This window comes from Eurosta solidaginis, chromosome 3, assembly GCF_040869045.1.
Source record: "Eurosta solidaginis isolate ZX-2024a chromosome 3, ASM4086904v1, whole genome shotgun sequence".
NCBI lineage: Eukaryota > Metazoa > Arthropoda > Insecta > Diptera > Tephritidae > Eurosta > Eurosta solidaginis.
This window is the reverse complement of record NC_090321.1, coordinates 122,840,335-122,857,860: the sequence shown is the minus strand read 5'-3', so window position 1 is coordinate 122,857,860 and position 17,526 is coordinate 122,840,335. Positions and strand designations below refer to the sequence as shown.

Here is a 17,526-nt window from a genome sequence, read left to right as displayed (position 1 = left end):
AGATAATGCGATTGTTTCCAGTACAGCGCTGATATCAGGGCGGTATCCACTGGGGCAACAGGTGGCAGGAGGGATGTAGATGTTGATGATTTCTAGGTTTGCATCGCCCGGCCGGACAGATAATCCTTGATGTTCTAAGATACTGTCCCTGCGGTCGATGTCGGGATCAAATATATGATATTGCACAGTGTGGTGTATGAAAAACGCGAGGCCGCCTCCATTTCTGCTCTCGCGATCTTTTCTGTGGACATTATACCCAGAACAGGTCTGCAATGCAGATCCTTCTGTGAGTTTAGTCTCATGAATCGCAGCAATGCGGATGTTGTGCCGCTTCATGAAGTCGACTATCTCCGTGATCTTCCCAGTTCATCAATTACAATTTAACTGCAGAATTCTGAAGTGCATAGGGTGAGACGTCGCCACTGTGGGGGTAAGTGACGGGTGACTACGCCTGGGTTGTGGAAGGCCGGGACGCGGCTACTGTTGTGGCCCTTGGACTAGACGTCCTTGGGTAAGCATTGGGGTACCCGGTGTATTTGGGTATGCGGCCTGGCAAAATTGCGCATTGAAACCCGTCGGGAGGTTGCCGTCGCAGAGACCAGAACATCTAGGAAAGTGGCACCGTCCAAGGAGCTGCATCGGGCGTGTCTAAGCTTTGGGCAATTGAGGGCGAGCAGTTTAATAAGAGTTATAAATGAGTAATTTTATGTGCTTGTAAGCGTATGAGTCGTGGCACAGTGGCTGACGTACCCGACCAAACGCCCGGGGTTGCGGGTTCAACTCCCACCAAGCATTCCTTTTTTTAAATTTATAAATTATTATTATTAATGGACTGTATTGAGTTTATGGGGTTTTTGATTTAATGTATTCCATTTATTGAGTTGGGTAGTTTTAGTGTTATTGGTGTATTTAAGTCATGGGAGGATGCATAGCATCAGTACACCTTTATTTATTTAATTTGGGGGCGAGCACTGGGGGGCTCTGAGGCTTCGCTCTACTGAGCCACCTCATCCTCTATTTGAAGAACCCTTTAAAATGTGATATGGAGGCGAGCACGGGACGGCTCTGAGGTATTGGCACCCCATTTTCTACAAGAAAAACCTCTATTTATTTAATTTGGGGCGAGAGTTGGGCACTCTGAGGTTTCGCTCTAATGAGCCACCTCATCTTCTATTTGAAGAACCCCTTCAAAGTGTGATATGGAGGCGAGCACTGGGCTCTGATGTATTAGCACACCATCCAAAGAACCTCGATTTTAATTAAAAAAACTCAAACTATGTCTTTAGAATATTTCACTAACCAGTTGAGAATTACAAGCACACTCAATGGCTACTGAAACAAACGAACGAAAAATGTTCATAGTTTAAGTCGCTTAAACAGGGCGGATGTCCCAAACATATATATTCTGTGCTGGCAAATGTTGCAAAAGGAGGTAGGGACTAAGAGTCTGTTTTCATGTCCTACACGATTGCTGTCGGAAAAGAAGGGGAGAAGACGGGGACAGGGGCTAATCGGCATTGCTACCGACTCTACTACGGAGATCGTAGGTATAAGTGGGAGCAGCCGTATGAATTGGGTGCAGCAGCGGGTACTTGTTGTGGCTTGCTGAGCTGCGCGGCTGCTGGTGGGGGAGGCGAGGGGGGGGGGGGGGCGTTGACTTCGGAACGCCCTTGGACGTGAACAGCAAGCAGCCACAAAAGATTTATAGAATTTACGTGGATGTCTGAACAACCTGTTCGATGCAACCATTCCGTATACGAGACACACTGATTGGAGTATGACCGTCCTAAAACATTCTTTTCCGGCAGACGCAACAAAACCATTTCTCAGAACCGGGGTAAGGAGACAGATCCGGATTGGGTTCGACACCTTCCCGGAGCAAGAGAATATGGATCAGTCCCGCTGCAAGGAGCTGCTGGGAGGATGACAAGTAGTAGGAGGAATGCAACAAATTAAATTGAGTTACACTGAAATGACAGTCCTTGGTCGGGAAAAATCCCGAGTCGCTCCGGTACATAGAACCGACTGCCTTGGGAAGCGCTCTGCTATCTATCCCCGAAGGCCTTGGGGAGTCACATCGATGTTTATGATCCTTTGCAGGATGCAGATCCAGTACGTTCCGATACGAAGCCCGACAATCTCGGAAACGATTTGGTATGACCACATGCGACCTAGGCCATACCGCCCTCCCACGCCCTAGATCCATGAAGCCAGAATCTCGGCTGTTAATGAAACGGGATTCGCCACGGATAGGTGAGGTTGACAATTGGGTTGGAGAAGCTATATATTGCGCTGACAACCCCTAGAATCTATTTGGTATTTTAGTCGCCTCTTACGACTGGCATACCTACCGCGGGTATAATCTAACCCCCGCTAACACGCTGGTGGTTAATCCTGTCATTTGGTTCACTACGAACTATAAAAGTACATACAATTTTCTTAAAAAATTCAATCAAGAGTTTACTTGAAATTATTTTTCGACATATAACAATCAATTATAAGAGTCTTTGAGAGCTCAAAAAGTCGGGTCAAAATGATAATAATACTTTTTGCAAGCGTGCAAAATAAATGGTGAGAATGAAAGCAGGTGCCTTTTAGGCACATGAAATTTTACTTTATCGGTCCTCTCATTTTACCCACGAAAAGATTGAGCATTGTTTTTCAGAATATTCTGTCTGGTTTTTTGTTATTTTATATGCTAATTTATAAAAAGTATACAGTTTGTTGGTGTTTGTCTCAATTTCAATTTCCCTCCAAAAATGTGTCCTCGCCCTTTACAAAATCCTGGCTATACCACTATGAATATATCTTTATTAAGCTGAATAGTGTGCTACTTTATATATATATTTTTTTTTCAACTAATATATTAAATTTATATATTTCATTTCATCAATTGACAGAACAAATCAGTTGTGCTGCCCGAGTTCAATAAGGAAAGGGACTATAATCAAACAGTCCCTACTTTCGTAAGGAACGTTACGGAATCCAGCGCTGGTGCGAGCCCGGTGAATTTCATATATATAGGCATTTGCGAAGAAAGGAATATTCTAGGCAAAAGAACATACAGGCTATTAATATGAAGGAGCAGCAAGACCAAGAGTTTCAAGAGTTTGATGATAACCGAAGAATTGCAGACGAAAAGACTGCAAAAAGAAGAGCCAAGCGGTTAAGAAAAAAACAACAAAAGCAGCCTTCGGAAACTTAAAATCTAAAATAAACATCCATAAGTTACTATACTATTTTAAAAACTTGTAGTATTAATTCGAATATTTACATACCATAGAGCATTATTCAAGATTTAGACATTTGAAAGGATTTAATGTTAATTCTTGCAAAGTTAAATAAAATACCGTTAAATCATACAAAATTAAATCTCGAAACGTAGAAAATTCATGCTAATAAATATTCAATCATGAAAATATTTTAGTAATGGCAACCTACATTTCATGTCATGTACATTTTGATAGGAAAACATTTTAAGGTAGAAACGGGTTTAAATTCATGTATGTATTTCTTTAATTCGAAAATGTTAATTTTATTTTGTGTCTGAAAAGCTTCACAAAAATTGAAACTGTGCATTTGGTCGCACTTTATAGGTAGAGACAGTCCACCCCTATTACGGTTGTCAACGTCAACCATCACTTCGTATCGTCATCGACATCACGTCACGTCAATGCATAATGGTATTTACTAAGACAATCGGGCTTATCACGCACTCCATCGTATATTGTTTTTCGGAAAAGTTACTACAAAACCATTCATGCATTTCGAACAACTCCGAACGTAAATTCGAAATTCGGAGAATACCATTCACTGAACACACTCTAAATGTCAAATTGTCAAATTTCCCACAATCTCCCTTATCGCGAAGTTCACGCGGAAAAGTGTTCGCCTTCACTTCTTTTGTTCGGGTGAACTTTTTCCGCCTATCGGCAATTTCGGGCGAACAAAAGGTCACTTCGAAACTATTCGAATTCGCAGTGAAAAAATAATTTACTTACAATTGTGTAAATTTTGTAACCAAGCATATATTTCCTTAAAATACAACAAAAATAGAAATAAAAAATGTATAAAATAATATTTAGTATTGCACTTAGGTTGGTATTGATTGAGCGTGAGGAGAATATACATAAATATGAAAGCGGTTCGGAATTAAGGGACAGTTCTAACCCTTTGGAGCTAAATCATTCACTGCAAGCTAAAAATTATTATTTTCAGCACTTTTGAATAACAAGTTAATTTTTTTCAATTAGTTTTCGCCAATATTACAGGCTAAACAAGTCGGCATTCTAATATTTGCTAGTTATTCTTACCACTCGTTGCCACCATTGAAGCAAAAATTTGGAGTTCCACTAATTGTAAAATTGTGTACATGTCTTCGTTTTTTCGCATAGGGAAAAGGCGTCGGAAAGGATCATGAAGTGGGTCTTAGCCAATCTTGTTTCAGTGAGGTACTCAATATTTTGGAACCGTTGCTTTGTCCACAATGGATAACTTGGCCAACTGATACGTTGTCATAAAAAATAGAATTTACTGCAATACAGGAATTTCACTTCTTCCACTCAGCTTCCGATTGTGCATTATTTATTGATTTATTTCTAATAATAAAAGAACAAGAGTATCAAATTTCAAAACAAAAAATTACTTAAATTTTGTTTTCCTCTCGTTCGCCTGTAAAATATAAGTGAACAAATTTGGGTTTCCCCGCTGTTCATTTCGCCCGAACAAAGAGTTGCCGATAAGGTGAAATCTTTTTCGAAGACGAAACATTTTTTCGCCACCCTCTGCGATAGGGTGAACAAAAACTGTGAATATTTTCGGGTGAAAATAAAACTCGCGATAAGGGTGAATATTTCTACGACAAGTTTTTGTAAGCGGACAATCCACGAAAAATTGAAATAAATTAAAACAAATTTGAAAAATTATAAAAATGTAAGTATTTATTGAATAAACGCGCAGTCAGTATTTAATTTGTCAAAATACAGGTCCAAAATAACAACAAGGCAACAGTATGCGGCTTTGCTGGAGTTCCTGCAAGAAAACCCTCTATGGCACACGGCTTTTCAATGTGCTCTAAGGAAGAAGCGTCGGAGTTTTGGAAAAAGTTGGCGGAGGAGCTTAACAGCATGGGCCCACCTCAGAAAGACATCACTACCTGAAAAAGGTAAAATGTGTAATTTACTGTGCCTTGCTTGTGTGTATATATGTATATATATCGTGTTTACTAGGTATGGCTAGACTTGAAGGCGTATATTAAAAGGAAGCTAGCGGAAAACAAAAAATAACAGACAACTACTGGTGGCGGTCGAAACAGGCAGCACTATTTTAATGAAATGGAGGAAGCTGTCATCCGATTGACATCACTAGAGACTAGCACGAATGGAATTGAAAACACTGTGAGCGTTGGGCTACCTGTTGCAGCCGACTCTGAAAATGAGATCGAGGCTGACGTGTCAATGACGTCATCAAGCCGCAGTCCAGCACTTCCGAGACGTGTTTCTCTGCGCGCAAGCCAACTGATACAAATACAGCAGAAGTACTTCAAGACCATTTTCTGCTTCAAAAGAAATTTCAGGAAAAGACCATAGCACACTATTCAATACAAGAACAAAAGCTGGAAGATATTTGTTCCGGTATACGACTATTATACCGGGCAATGGAAAAGCACTGTGACCTGAAAAATGCAGAAGTGGAAGAAACTCGTACACAACCAATCCATGGAAGATTTGATCAGTGCTGAAAATTCAATAAAAAAACAAATGGTATTAATTGAAGAAAAAAGCTTAAATGCGACTTCCAAAAAACACTGAAATTTATACATATGTAAGTATGTATATGTACATTCCTTTATTTAAATACAAGTGCCTATCAAAAGTTTCAATAAAAAAGTGTAAATTAATTAATACGTATATGTATATGTACATAGATTTATTTATATACCAGAAGTTTCAATAAAAAGTTGAATGAGTTAATTCATATAATTCTTGCTATTTTTTAATTGAATATTATAGTCGTGTTAATGTTGAGGATATAGATTCCCTTATCCGAATAGCTGCATCAGTATATGTTGAAGGGGAAGCTTCATACGTTCGATTAAAATTGTTTTCTTCAACATTTTCAGAAAAATCATCAGCCACGCGATAATGGATACAAATATTGTGCAATGCTGCGGTAACGTTCACTATTTGGCAAACCTTCATGGGTTCATAATAAAGCTCACGAGCACCCAGAAGGCATCTGAAGCGGCTCTTAAATACACCTATGGTCCTTTCTATAGTACTTCTCGCTTTTGCATGTATTTTATTGTAGTTTCCTTCGGCGCTTCCTGTTGTAGGTGGAATAAATAATATCATTTTAGCAAAAAATTATTCAAACAGTCCATATGTGTATGTACATACCCAAAAACCAAGTGTTTCGTTCGCCGTTTAGGTATTTATTTTCAAAAAAATTTCGCGCGTTGCTTACGTTCCAAATATGAGCATCGTGGTTGCTGCCAGGATACTGCGCATTCACGTAACGAATTCTCATTTTATTATCGCATATCTGCAATAAATAAAAAATGTTTAAGAAATTTGAAATATCAGTTTTTGCCAGACTTACAATCATAGCATTGATGCTATAGTACCCTTTACGATTAAATACAGGAATTTTTCTTTAGCCGGCGCAACAATTTTAATGTGTGTTCCGTCTACACATAAAATCGCACCAGGAAATCCATATTTTTGATAAAAGTCCATTTTTGCTTGCCTTTTTTCTTCGATGCTCAAATCAAGATTCACCTACTGAGGACATAGATCACATTGAAGAGTGAATAACACGTCTTTTAATACGCCACAAAATGTGGATTGAGCCATGGGAATGTCAACAACTCTTTCGAATTCACATGGGTTGCATGATAAAAAATCACTCCGATTCGGATCGGACATTTACATTCGAAAATTTGCTACGATGGATTGTGTGATAGGGCAGAATGTATTGATGTCGACGTGATATCGATAAAAATACGATCCCTATATTTTTGATAGTTGTTTATTTACAATTTGTTTGAGTTATTTTTTTGTTTAGTGAACAATTTGTGGATCTACATAATTGCTGAAATCTATTAGTGCACAATTAAGCATTCCGGGCAAAATACACACAAGGAATTTGTTTGAATATATTGTAGATGATTGCATTTCTCTCCCAGAGCGTCGTACACTAATGGAAAACTTAATCGAATTCGGGAGGGGTGTCAAAATACCCGTATTGACCTCGGTATTAATAATCCGAAGACGGAAATAAAAAATCCTTGAATATTCACAAAACACATTTTAATGAACTACTTGAAAGCTTGCAACTGTTTTTTTTTTTGCAAATATTTCCTAACGCCAATGCAGAAAGGTGTTCTGCGCACCCCCGGTTTCGGAGTGGCCCACGGGTAATTTTTCGGTTTTTCCCTAATATCTTTTGAAAGACTTAAAATTTTTAGTATCGGTAGTAGTGCAGTTTACGGTACCCACCCTAAAGTTGGGCCAAGATTTTCGAGTGAGGTATCAAAAGACGCGTATTAATCTCGAGAACAATAATCCGAAGGTGGAAAAGAAAGATTTTATCTCTGTCCGGAGATATTTGCAGTTGAAGTTGGCGATTTTAATGTGGTTGTTGTTGTGTTCATACCCACAAAAAAAATTGTGCATCACCGTGGCGGTAGCCACAGTTATACCACACACCCGGACTTGGCATGGCGTAGCCCAGGGTTATTTTTTATAAGCGCGGCCGAAGGCCGCCAACGCAGAAAGGTGTTCTGCGCAAAAATACTATGGATCCCACCCCCGGTTTCGGAGGGACCCGGGGTCTTTTTTAGGTTTTTCGTTAATATCTTTTGAACGGGTAAAAAAGTTAACTTCCGCTTTCGGATTCTTGATCTAGACGTGAATACGCGTCTTTTGATACCTCACTCGAAAATTTTGGCCCAAATTTCGGTGGGTACCGTATACTGCACTATTACATTAGTTTCCACGTTTGGATTATTAATACTGATGTCAAGACGCGTCGTTTGAGACCTCTCTATATTTTTGGTAGCGTATTAGTAGAGGTGAAAAACTATCGACGATAGCATCGATATATCGATAGCTTTTACCTATCGGTGGTATTATCTATGTTTTATGACTATCGATACTATAGTTTAAAGTATTGTATTGAAGAATTCTCCTCTTGGGAAAGGTCGGCGCCTTCCGGTTTGCCGGTGTTGTGATGACAGAGGAAGCCGCAGCACCTTCGACAGTAGAGGTGGCAGCAATATTTTTTCTTGCCCAGGTCAGAGAACTTTTTACCCCCGCCGTCAACATAGCGCAAGGGTAGTTGCCATGTCTCTTTACTATCTATGCTGTTGTTGTTGTAGAAGTGCTTCGCCCCATCCAATAGGTGCGACCGATCACAAATTGTCATCAATATCCTCTAACGGGAGTCCAAGGAAACTTGGTGTTTCAACAGGGGTGTTAGAAGCGTTGGTTCCACATTACAATTAAAGAGATGGGTGGTGGCATGTTGGGACACATTGCAAGCGGGGCATACATTTTATATGTCGGGGTTGTTTCTGGATAGGTAAGAGTTTAACCTGTTACAATATTCAGAACGAAGTTGAGCTAGAGTGACTCTTGTTTCCCTGGGCAGTATGGGTTCCTCTTCCGCAAGTTTTGGGTACTGTTCTTTGAGTACTGGATTCACCGGGCAATTAATGACATAAAGGTCCGGTGCTTGTTTGTAGAATTCACTGAGGACCTACTCATATTTTTTGGCTTCACACGGCTGAGTTCTCAGGTGCCGTATTTCCTCATATTGCTTACGGAGATTACTCATTAAGCCCCTGGGAGGTGTTGGCTCATCAATCAGATATCTGTTGGGATGCCCAGGTTTGTGGGTATTCAACAGTAACTATTTGGTTAGCATCTCATTTCTCTCCCTGATTGGGAGTATTTTCGCCTCATTATGTAGATAGTATTCTGAGGACATAAGAAGACAGCCCGTGGCCGTTCTGAGAGCAGTATTTTGGAAGGCCCGTAGCTTCTTCCAGTGAGTTGTTTTTAGGCTTGGCGACCATATAGGGGACGCGTAGCATGCACTCGGCTGGCCAATTGCTTTGTAAGTGGCAATGAGCATTCATTTGTCTTTTCCCCAAGTGTTGCCAGAAAGAGATTTGAGGATTTTATTACGGCTCTGGATTTTCGGTAAAATTGCGGCTGCATGCTCACCAAAATGTAGATCCTGATCAAACGTCACACCCAAGATTTTGAGGTGTAGGACAGTCGGTAGGGTAGTGCCATCTACGTGGATGTTCAAAATGGTCGACATTTGGGAAGTCCATGTTGTAAATAAGGTCGCGGACGCGAGACGAAAAAACTGGAGAGATCAGGGAGGTAGCCATTTATCCTGTTGCAAAGCTAATCGATCTGTGGGCCTGGGCCTGTGCCCATTATTCTGCAGTCATCGGCGTACGAAACGATAGTGGCGAAGGTAGCTTTGATATGTAAAAGTTAAACAAAAGGGGATAGGACACCACCCTGTGGCAACCCCTTGTTTAATTCTTCTTCGTTTTGATGTTTCCTTTCTAAATTGCACCGATGCCTGCCGACCACCCTGATAATTTGCGGGCCACCTTTTAAAACATGGGGGAAGGGTAGACCCTTCCAGGTCTTGCAGTAACGTGCCATGGTTGACCGTATCAAAAGCTTTTGATAGGCCTAGCGCAACGAGTACTGTTCTATGGTGGGGATTTTGATTTAAACCGCAATGCATCTGGGTGCTAATGGAATTTAGCGCGGTGGTGGTGCAATGGAGTTTTCTAAAGCCATGTTGATGACAGGCTAGCCGCAAATTTGCTTCGAAGTAGGGGAGCAAAATGGCTTCAAGCCTCTTGGCTACTGGCGATAGGAGAGATATCGGGCGATATGAATCCTATGTTAGCTGGCTTCCCAGGCTTTATTAGCGGGACCACCTTGGCCGTTTCCAACTTTTCGGAAATGACAAAGGAGGCAAGAGGCAGGTTGAAGAAATGTGCTAAATATTTGAAACCCTCTTTCCCTAGGCTTTTAAGCATCGGCATGGCTATGCCGTCTGGGCCTACTGCTTTGAATGGTTTAGCATGACCGATGGCGTTCTCAACCACTTTGGCGGTGATAGTAATTGGAGACGCGCTGAATTTATGTTTATGTGCGTGTCTGTTCTCCCTCCATCTGTCTTTGTCAACCGTACAATGCATTATATATTCACCCTTATTGTCATTGTCGTCGTCGACATCGTCGTCGTTTTTCAGTCGACGTCACATCGTATCGACGTCGTCGTCACTTCGACACCAAATCGGTATTGGCTGTGCTTGTTGAGACGACGTCGACAGTTTATCGATAAAACGAAAGGAAAATATACCAGCTGTTCGATTTTTCATACTATATCTTTTTTCGCGATTTAAGATTTTTTTAAATATTTTATTTCAAGATTTTACAAAAATGTTTTTTTATTTTTTTTTTATGCGAGCTCTAGTGACGAAAAGAATAAAGAGGAGCTTAGACTAAATAGAAAAAAAATAAAGAATAACTCCGATGTATTTTGTTTGCCAGACAAGTATGTATAACAACTTTCGGGGGTTTAGAATGTATTAATGTTTCAGCTGGAAATATTTTACTTTATTTCAGATTTGAAGACTATTTTCGTCTCAAAAAAGCTGCCTTCAGATATGTTCTGGAAACAATTCAGCCGCATATGAGAAACGAAATCAGGACAACGGCGATTTCAAAAACCATAAAATTGGCAGCAACGTTGCGATTTTTGGGGCAAGGTTCCTATCAACTAAGTGTGGGAAATGATTTCCATCTTGGACTTTCCCAGCCATCCGTTAGCGCTGTACTTGCTGAAACACTCGACGTTTTGGAATCCGTTATATATCCTCTTTGAATAAAATTTCACATGACCGAAGCTGAATACACTGAATGTAAGGAGTATTTTTTCGAAAAAACTGGCTTTCCAGGAGTTATTGGCTGCGTCGATGGAACTCATATAAAAATTTTGGCTCCTAGAAAACAATACCAGCATCTATACTACAATAGAAAGGGATTTTTTAGTTTAAATGCCATGATTGTAAGAACAGATAAACTTTTAATGGGCTAAATAATAATTTTTTAACAATCAATTTAACAGGTTTGTGATCATAAGTTGCGAATAAGGTATATGGATGCTAGGCATGCGGGTTCGGGCCATGGTTCCCTCATATGGAACATTAGCCATGCTAGAAGAATTCTGCGAGAACGATACGATGCTGGAGAGCGTAACTTCTGGCTTTTAGGTAAAAACCAATTACACACAATTTAAATCATGTAAAAGTTATATAAACTTTTTTTATATTTGTAGGCGATGCGCGCTATCCTCTAGAACAATTTATTATGACACCGTATCGAAGCACAACAGAAGGAAGTCCCAAGGCTATTTACAATACCAAGCACGCCAAAGCTAGAAATATAATTGAACGTACTACTGGCGTACTAAAAAACAGTTTTCGCTGTTTGCTAGCTGCACGTCAACTTCACTATACGCCATCTAAAGCCACGCAAATTGCTAATGTATGTGCAGCACTTCACAACATATGCATTGATTTTTGTTCTCGCTCTGCAAACGAGGATGTACACAGTCAAGAGCAGAACTTAGAGAATTGTGAAAATATTGATTGTGAAAATATTGATGATGTAGAAAATATAGCGAATATGGAAGCATCACAAATTAGAGAGCAAATCAAAACCAGCTTTGTATAGTTTCAGACTGAAAATTTCAGTTCATTTGTTATTGTATACATATATGCATTAAATTCAGTCGTCTTAATAACTAATATCACAAAAAAAAATAATTCAGTTCTTCAGAAATAAAAAGTAATTCAGGTACTTAAAATAAAATAACTATGTACATCAAACAAACGGAAAAAAATAATTTTCTTAAAAATAAAATATGTGTGTACATAAAAATCAGTCTTCTTTTTTTTCTAAATTCTTTAGTTTAGTTTTCGCTATTTTAATTTTTATGGCTTTTAAAACCATATTCATTTTATGAAGTTCTACTTCCCTACATTCTTTTTTCTTCAGCATCTTTAGCATTTCCTCCTCAATCGCGAGCATTGTTTTTTTGGTACCGTGCCGTATCTCGTAAATGGTGCTTAATTGAATTTAGCCTGTTCGTGCCATCGGTAAGGACCGTCTCTTGCATGCTACTGTGTTTCTCTAAAATATCGTGTGCCCCTTCTTTTTGGATTTGCGTACCCTAGTAGCAGCGGGAGTTTGGGATCTGCTTCTTCCGACCGCTGAAGTACTCGGGCCATATTCGGAAAGAAAATCCGATGGATGCAGTTGAACATCTGAAATTAATTGCTGATCATCCTCGACAACACAATTTACTTAAGCTTCTATAGTTTGCTCAACCGGCAGCTGCACACATTGTACAATCCCTTCCGGGCTCAGCTTCTTGTCGAATTGCAGCAAGTTGGCCACTGCCTCTTCCAACGGACTTAGCGTAAATTGTTTATTCATGCCACCACCTGTTGCATTGCTTTCTTCCCTATTTTTCACCAGTTTTTTCTTCACTTTAAATTTTAAATCTCGCCATACCTGCAGAGTATATTTTGATTAAAAACTATGCTCTATTAATTTAATTACTTTTTGCCAACCGTCACTGTCTCTTAAAGGTGGTCCCAAAGAATATAATTTTATGCTGATCGCTTTCCACTGTTGTTTAAAATTTGCTAGTGCCATACCTCTTTGGAAGCCTTTTGTTAGGCAAGGATTTTTTTCTAGCTCAGCTATAAGAACCTCGAATTGTTGCGCACTTGTTATTTTCATTTTGAATATCTATAAAACAATGCATATTACATGCTTGTATATTTAATTAATTAAAAAAGAAATGTTTTACTTACAAATTTTCCTTTTGTCGTCAATTTAGTGACGACGACGACAATGACAATAAGGGTGAATATCTAAAAAGTTTCGTTACGTAGCTGTAATGACCGTAGAAACGATGTAACAGCGAACAAATGCTCGTCGGCTTCTTTTTTACCGTAAGGGTATATTCTACCCCAATCACCCTTATCGTCATTCACCCCTATTACGGTTGTTGTGTCGACGCTCATGAATTGGTATCGGCGTTGTCAACGTCGATAACTATTGATAGGTGTTGACGCTTTCTTGGTATTGGCCAAAACAATATTGAAGTTGTGTTGACGTGACGCGACACAAAGTTTGTCGACAATTTTTGGTGACGACAAGCGCGTCAATACAGAATTCAACTATTAAAAATTCAAGAAGCTTTTTTATGATTTTTATGCTTATTTATTAAGTTTTAATTCAATTTCAGCAAATAGTCAAAACAACCAACAACAGTCAGTAGAATTGTGGTAATGTTCTAGGGTAGCGGTCGACTACTACTAACACACTAAAACGCGCCCAAAAAATTTAGGAGAGGTACCAAAAGACACGTATTGACCTCGATTTTAATAATCCGAAGTCGGAATATAAAAGTTTTACTTGCGTTAGGAAATATTTGCAAAAACAAGTAGTTCATTAAAAGGTTTTTGTGAAATATCAAGGATTTTTTATTTCCGCCTTCAGATTATTAACACCAAGGTCAGTTCGGGTATTTTGATACCCCTCCCGAATTCGATTAAGTTTTCCATTAGTGCACCACGCTCTGGGAGGTAGGGAGTTGCTAATGGTGTACTAAAGAGAAATCCAGTCATCTACAATATATTCACTAAAGTTCGTAAAAAAATTCCTTGTGTGTATTTTGCCCGGAATGCTTAATTGTGCACTAATAGATTTCAGCAGTTATTTAGATCCACAAATTGTCCACTAAACAAAAAATTAACTCAATACAAATTCCCTACAAGACAGGTACCCGTTCCCTAATCGATTACTTAATCGTCACCAATAACTTGTTCACCAATTATCGTCTTAATGACTTTTACATTGCTGTCGTGAAAAAGGTAACGCATGCGCTCTCTCAAAATAGTGTACGTGTGACTCGCTTTCTCGCTCTTACCTATTGTGTTTTCGACATTCCTTCTCGCTCGATGTTATTTACATTTTTAAGTTACTTCATCAGTTATGTTTTCGTTATCGCTAACCAAAACATATGCAACAACAACAACACGGGTAACTGGCCTATCGGTTACCCGTATCGGTTACCTTCTGTCAAATCGCTTTTTCTATGAATGAAACGCGTCCTTTATGTTCAGATAATATTTAATTATAAATTATTCATATATACTATGTTTTTTTACAATTTAAAATATTGCCTTATTACTCTAGCGAACTTTACATATGTGAATTTTTATATTTATAAACTATATAAATACATTAACGTCTATTCATAGTCGTGCCCTTTCCGAAACCTTGTTTTGAAGTTCTTATTTTTCCTGCGCTGGTAGTGTTGCTCATCAGTTTGCAGTCATATTAGTTTGGTAGGTATAATAACATCAGACGTAGGGAAATTAGGAAGCATGTCAGGAGTATCACCAGAATCCAAAGAAGCATGGTGATTCATTTCGTCACCTCCGTTTTCTTCCATATCCGGATTCATTCCATACTAGTCATTATAAATAGCTTGTAGATGCCACATAGGTGTAACCATACCCTCAAGATATTTCCGTTCAAATCTTGTGGTGTACACGTAAACTTGTATTTGTTCTAAATTATTCACCACATTCTAAACATAGAAAAGATGTATTAAGTGTTTGCGTAAATACCATTGTGATTACAATATGGACAAACATTCAATTCTAAGCTTTTCGTTGTTACATCAATTGTTTCAGCGTGTTGTACACGTAAATGAAAATTCATACTTGAATGTATTTTCGTCTTCCAATCGCATAATTTACATTTTAAATAATGACTATTAGGCATATGAGAAATCTCATGGTCCAATAATTTGTTGAAGCTTAGTGTAGCTGCTTGAATATCACAAAATTTACATTTTGCACCAGGTTCGTTATATTGAAATTGTAAATGTTGTGGTTTCTCTACACGATGCATAATGTTTAGATGCTTTTTCCAACAATGTGCTGAATTTAATTGAAATACATACATTGGGCATTGTCTCATGATAAATTTTCCATAGGCTCCCTTCTTAACATCTAATTCTGGTCGTACCGGATATGACAGTTTTGCTTCAGGTTATAATCCACACTCATACTATTTTCAGATTCTGTTTCATAATTTTCATCATTTTCAACATTGGACTTTGCATCAACATCATTATCATCATCGTCATTTTTTGATAACTCTGTTTGAAGCTTCATATTTATCAAAGGTTCATCTTCCTTAGTATTAGAATTAGAAACATTGTCATCTTCGGTTAAGTTTTTATCAAGTTTAGCTTTTTTCCTAGGCTTAAATTCTTTACTATCCGTACTAGAATTTATACCATCATCAACATTTTTCGTGGTCTGTTTGAGTTTTTAAATTTGCCAATGGTTCGCCTTTATCAGTATTAGAATCAGAATGGCCCTGGCCATCTTCACCGTGTTGCAAAGTAGGCGACACATGTTGGTGTTGATGTTTGCGCATATTGCGGACATGTTGGTGGTTCACTAGTCATTAATTGTTTAGAAGTTTCAACTTGTTGCGTTTGTTGTTGTTGTTGCTGGCTGATGATGTGGTGTTAACGTTTGTTGTACAATTTATTCGGGTGTTTGCACATATTGTTGGTGTGTTATAGTGCTGGAAAACCTTCCGATATTGAAAGTCCTTGATTAGTGTAATCCCCACGTAGTGAACTATTCCTGTGACCGCATCCGCGGTAATTATTACATCTGAAGGCGCTTAAGTTACAGGCATAGCTGACATCGCTTATATAACACGTTGACTCTAAAGTAAAAACCAAAACAAAATATTAGAATCAGTGTTTATGAATAACATATTTAAAATAAGCTCTTACAACAACGTGATCGGTGGCTACATCCCCGTGAAAGTAGTGTGGTGTTCCTCCTTGTATAAACGTAGATACTGGATGTGCTCAACCGTGCAGTTTTCTTCTAATTTGAGCAAATGTATGTTCTTACAGCCACAGCGGGAATATTGGGATATTTCTATCCTCACATCAAATTACCTAGAATGAAAAAGAAACTCATATCAGTAAGAATAGATTAAAAGTTTTTAATATAAGCCGAAAAGTGTTCCATAAATAGGGCTCCACACATAGCTCTTTTCCAAAGGCACAAGAGAAATTTCAGATAACTAAAATCAGGACCTGGTAAAGTAACTTCAAAGGCGATTTAGTCGCCACTACTTCGTATGCGCATTTCTCTTCGCTCCCTTTCGGCATGCATCATCAATTTCGTAATTACTATAAAGGCCATCTTGGTAACAGCAATCCAACAATCTATTTGTCCGCAAATTCGTTGCACTAAATTCCTAATGGAAGGTTACTCTCCAAAAACTCTGTTTACAGTCTTTCGCCGTGAAAACGAGGGCGGACAGCTTGGACAGAAAGGATCCTCCTCTATCCCACGCTTATGTAGATATTCCTTCAAGCCACCGTGCCCGCTCAATATCTGTGTGAGATGGTAATTTAGTTTGCCGTGTTTTCGCTCGTACCATTCCGCTATATTCCGGACTAGCATGAAGGTTCAGCGCTCTTTTCTCGAATCTTCCCGCCGTTCTTGCCACCTAACTATTGTTCGTGACCTTGCGCTTTTCTTAGCATCTTCAGATGGTCGGCTGAATCCAATGCCATACAGATCGGCCATTTCACCTGAGAGTAGATCTACTGGGATTTTCCTGGATAAAACATGGATCGCGTCGTCGGAACAGCACATGCTATTCGTATAGCAGTAATGCGGTAGGCTGCTAGTATATCTTTTTGGTGGACCATTTTAGATCTGTGCCATACTGGTGCTGCATATAATATTATAGAGCTGGTTACGTTGGATAATCGCTGACGGGTAGCTTCGCTTGTGCCGCCGATGTTGGGCATTATTCGCATTAGGGTTCCACTAACTCTAGAAACTTTGTCCCCCACCGCCCTGAAGTGCTCCCTAAAAGTTAGTTTTGAGTCAATGATTACTCCTAGATATTTCAAGGAGGATTTTGAAACTCATCCACAGTCCGCTTTGAGCTCATCAGAACCACTTCTGTCTTATTGCTAGCCATCTCCAGCCCCGTGTTCGTCAACCATTCCGTTATTCTTCCCATGGCGTCGTTACATAATGCGTGGAGGAGATCAAGTTTCTTGGCCACTGCTACTACGACAATATCATCTGCATAGCCGACAATTTCCGTGCCTCCGGGAAGGTCGATTTGTAGCACCCCGCCATACACCGCATTCCAAAGAGTTGGACCTAGAACAGATCCCTATCTAATCTATCTATCTATCAAATTATGCGGTGCAGGTACGGAACTTGTCTTGGGGCACCCAAAGTGCACTCACGCTTCTCATGGCTCCAGCGGGTTAGCGGCTTCCTAGAACTTAAGCCACTTGCTGCTTCTAGATCTGACATCTGTCAGCTGGAGTCTTAGCCCG

At 39.3% G+C, this 17,526-nt stretch overlaps 1 protein-coding gene and 1 long non-coding RNA gene across 4 annotated transcripts; one reads left to right on the top strand and one right to left on the bottom strand.

The window, feature by feature from the left end:
* Window positions 1-6,021: 6,021 nt before the first annotated feature.
* On the bottom strand, window positions 6,022-7,385 carry LOC137246630 (uncharacterized). Its single transcript, XR_010951615.1, has 3 exons — window positions 6,601-7,385; window positions 6,399-6,543; window positions 6,022-6,325 (listed from the first exon to the last, which is right to left on the bottom strand). It is a non-coding gene; the product is annotated as an uncharacterized lncRNA (long non-coding RNA).
* LOC137246628 (putative nuclease HARBI1) lies at window positions 7,231-11,795 on the top strand. Of its 3 annotated transcripts, none has more exons than XM_067777677.1 (4): window positions 7,231-7,254; window positions 10,668-11,109; window positions 11,170-11,314; window positions 11,380-11,795. In XM_067777677.1, exons 2-4 carry the CDS (start codon window positions 10,939-10,941, stop codon window positions 11,775-11,777), a joined length of 714 nt encoding a protein of 237 aa, XP_067633778.1. In that variant the 5' UTR covers window positions 7,231-7,254; window positions 10,668-10,938; the 3' UTR covers window positions 11,778-11,795. The 3 variants fall into 3 exon arrangements, with proteins under 3 accessions (XP_067633778.1, XP_067633779.1, XP_067633777.1); XM_067777678.1 differs by lacking the exon at window positions 7,231-7,254 and adding an exon at window positions 10,457-10,596 and having other exon boundaries at window positions 11,401-11,795; XM_067777676.1 differs by lacking the exon at window positions 7,231-7,254 and adding an exon at window positions 10,457-10,596.
* The last annotated feature ends 5,731 nt before the right edge of the window (window positions 11,796-17,526 follow it).

Excerpts from the sequence above, each read along its gene's own strand:
- LOC137246628 (XM_067777677.1), top strand. The coding sequence starts at position 10,939 with ATGACCGAAGCTGAATACACTGAATGTAAGGAGTATTTTTTCGAAAAA. Across the intron at positions 11,110-11,169 it reads TTAGTTTAAATGCCATGATT|GTTTGTGATCATAAGTTGCG; the intron begins GTAAGAACAGAT and ends TCAATTTAACAG. Across the intron at positions 11,315-11,379 it reads GCGTAACTTCTGGCTTTTAG|GCGATGCGCGCTATCCTCTA; the intron begins GTAAAAACCAAT and ends TTATATTTGTAG.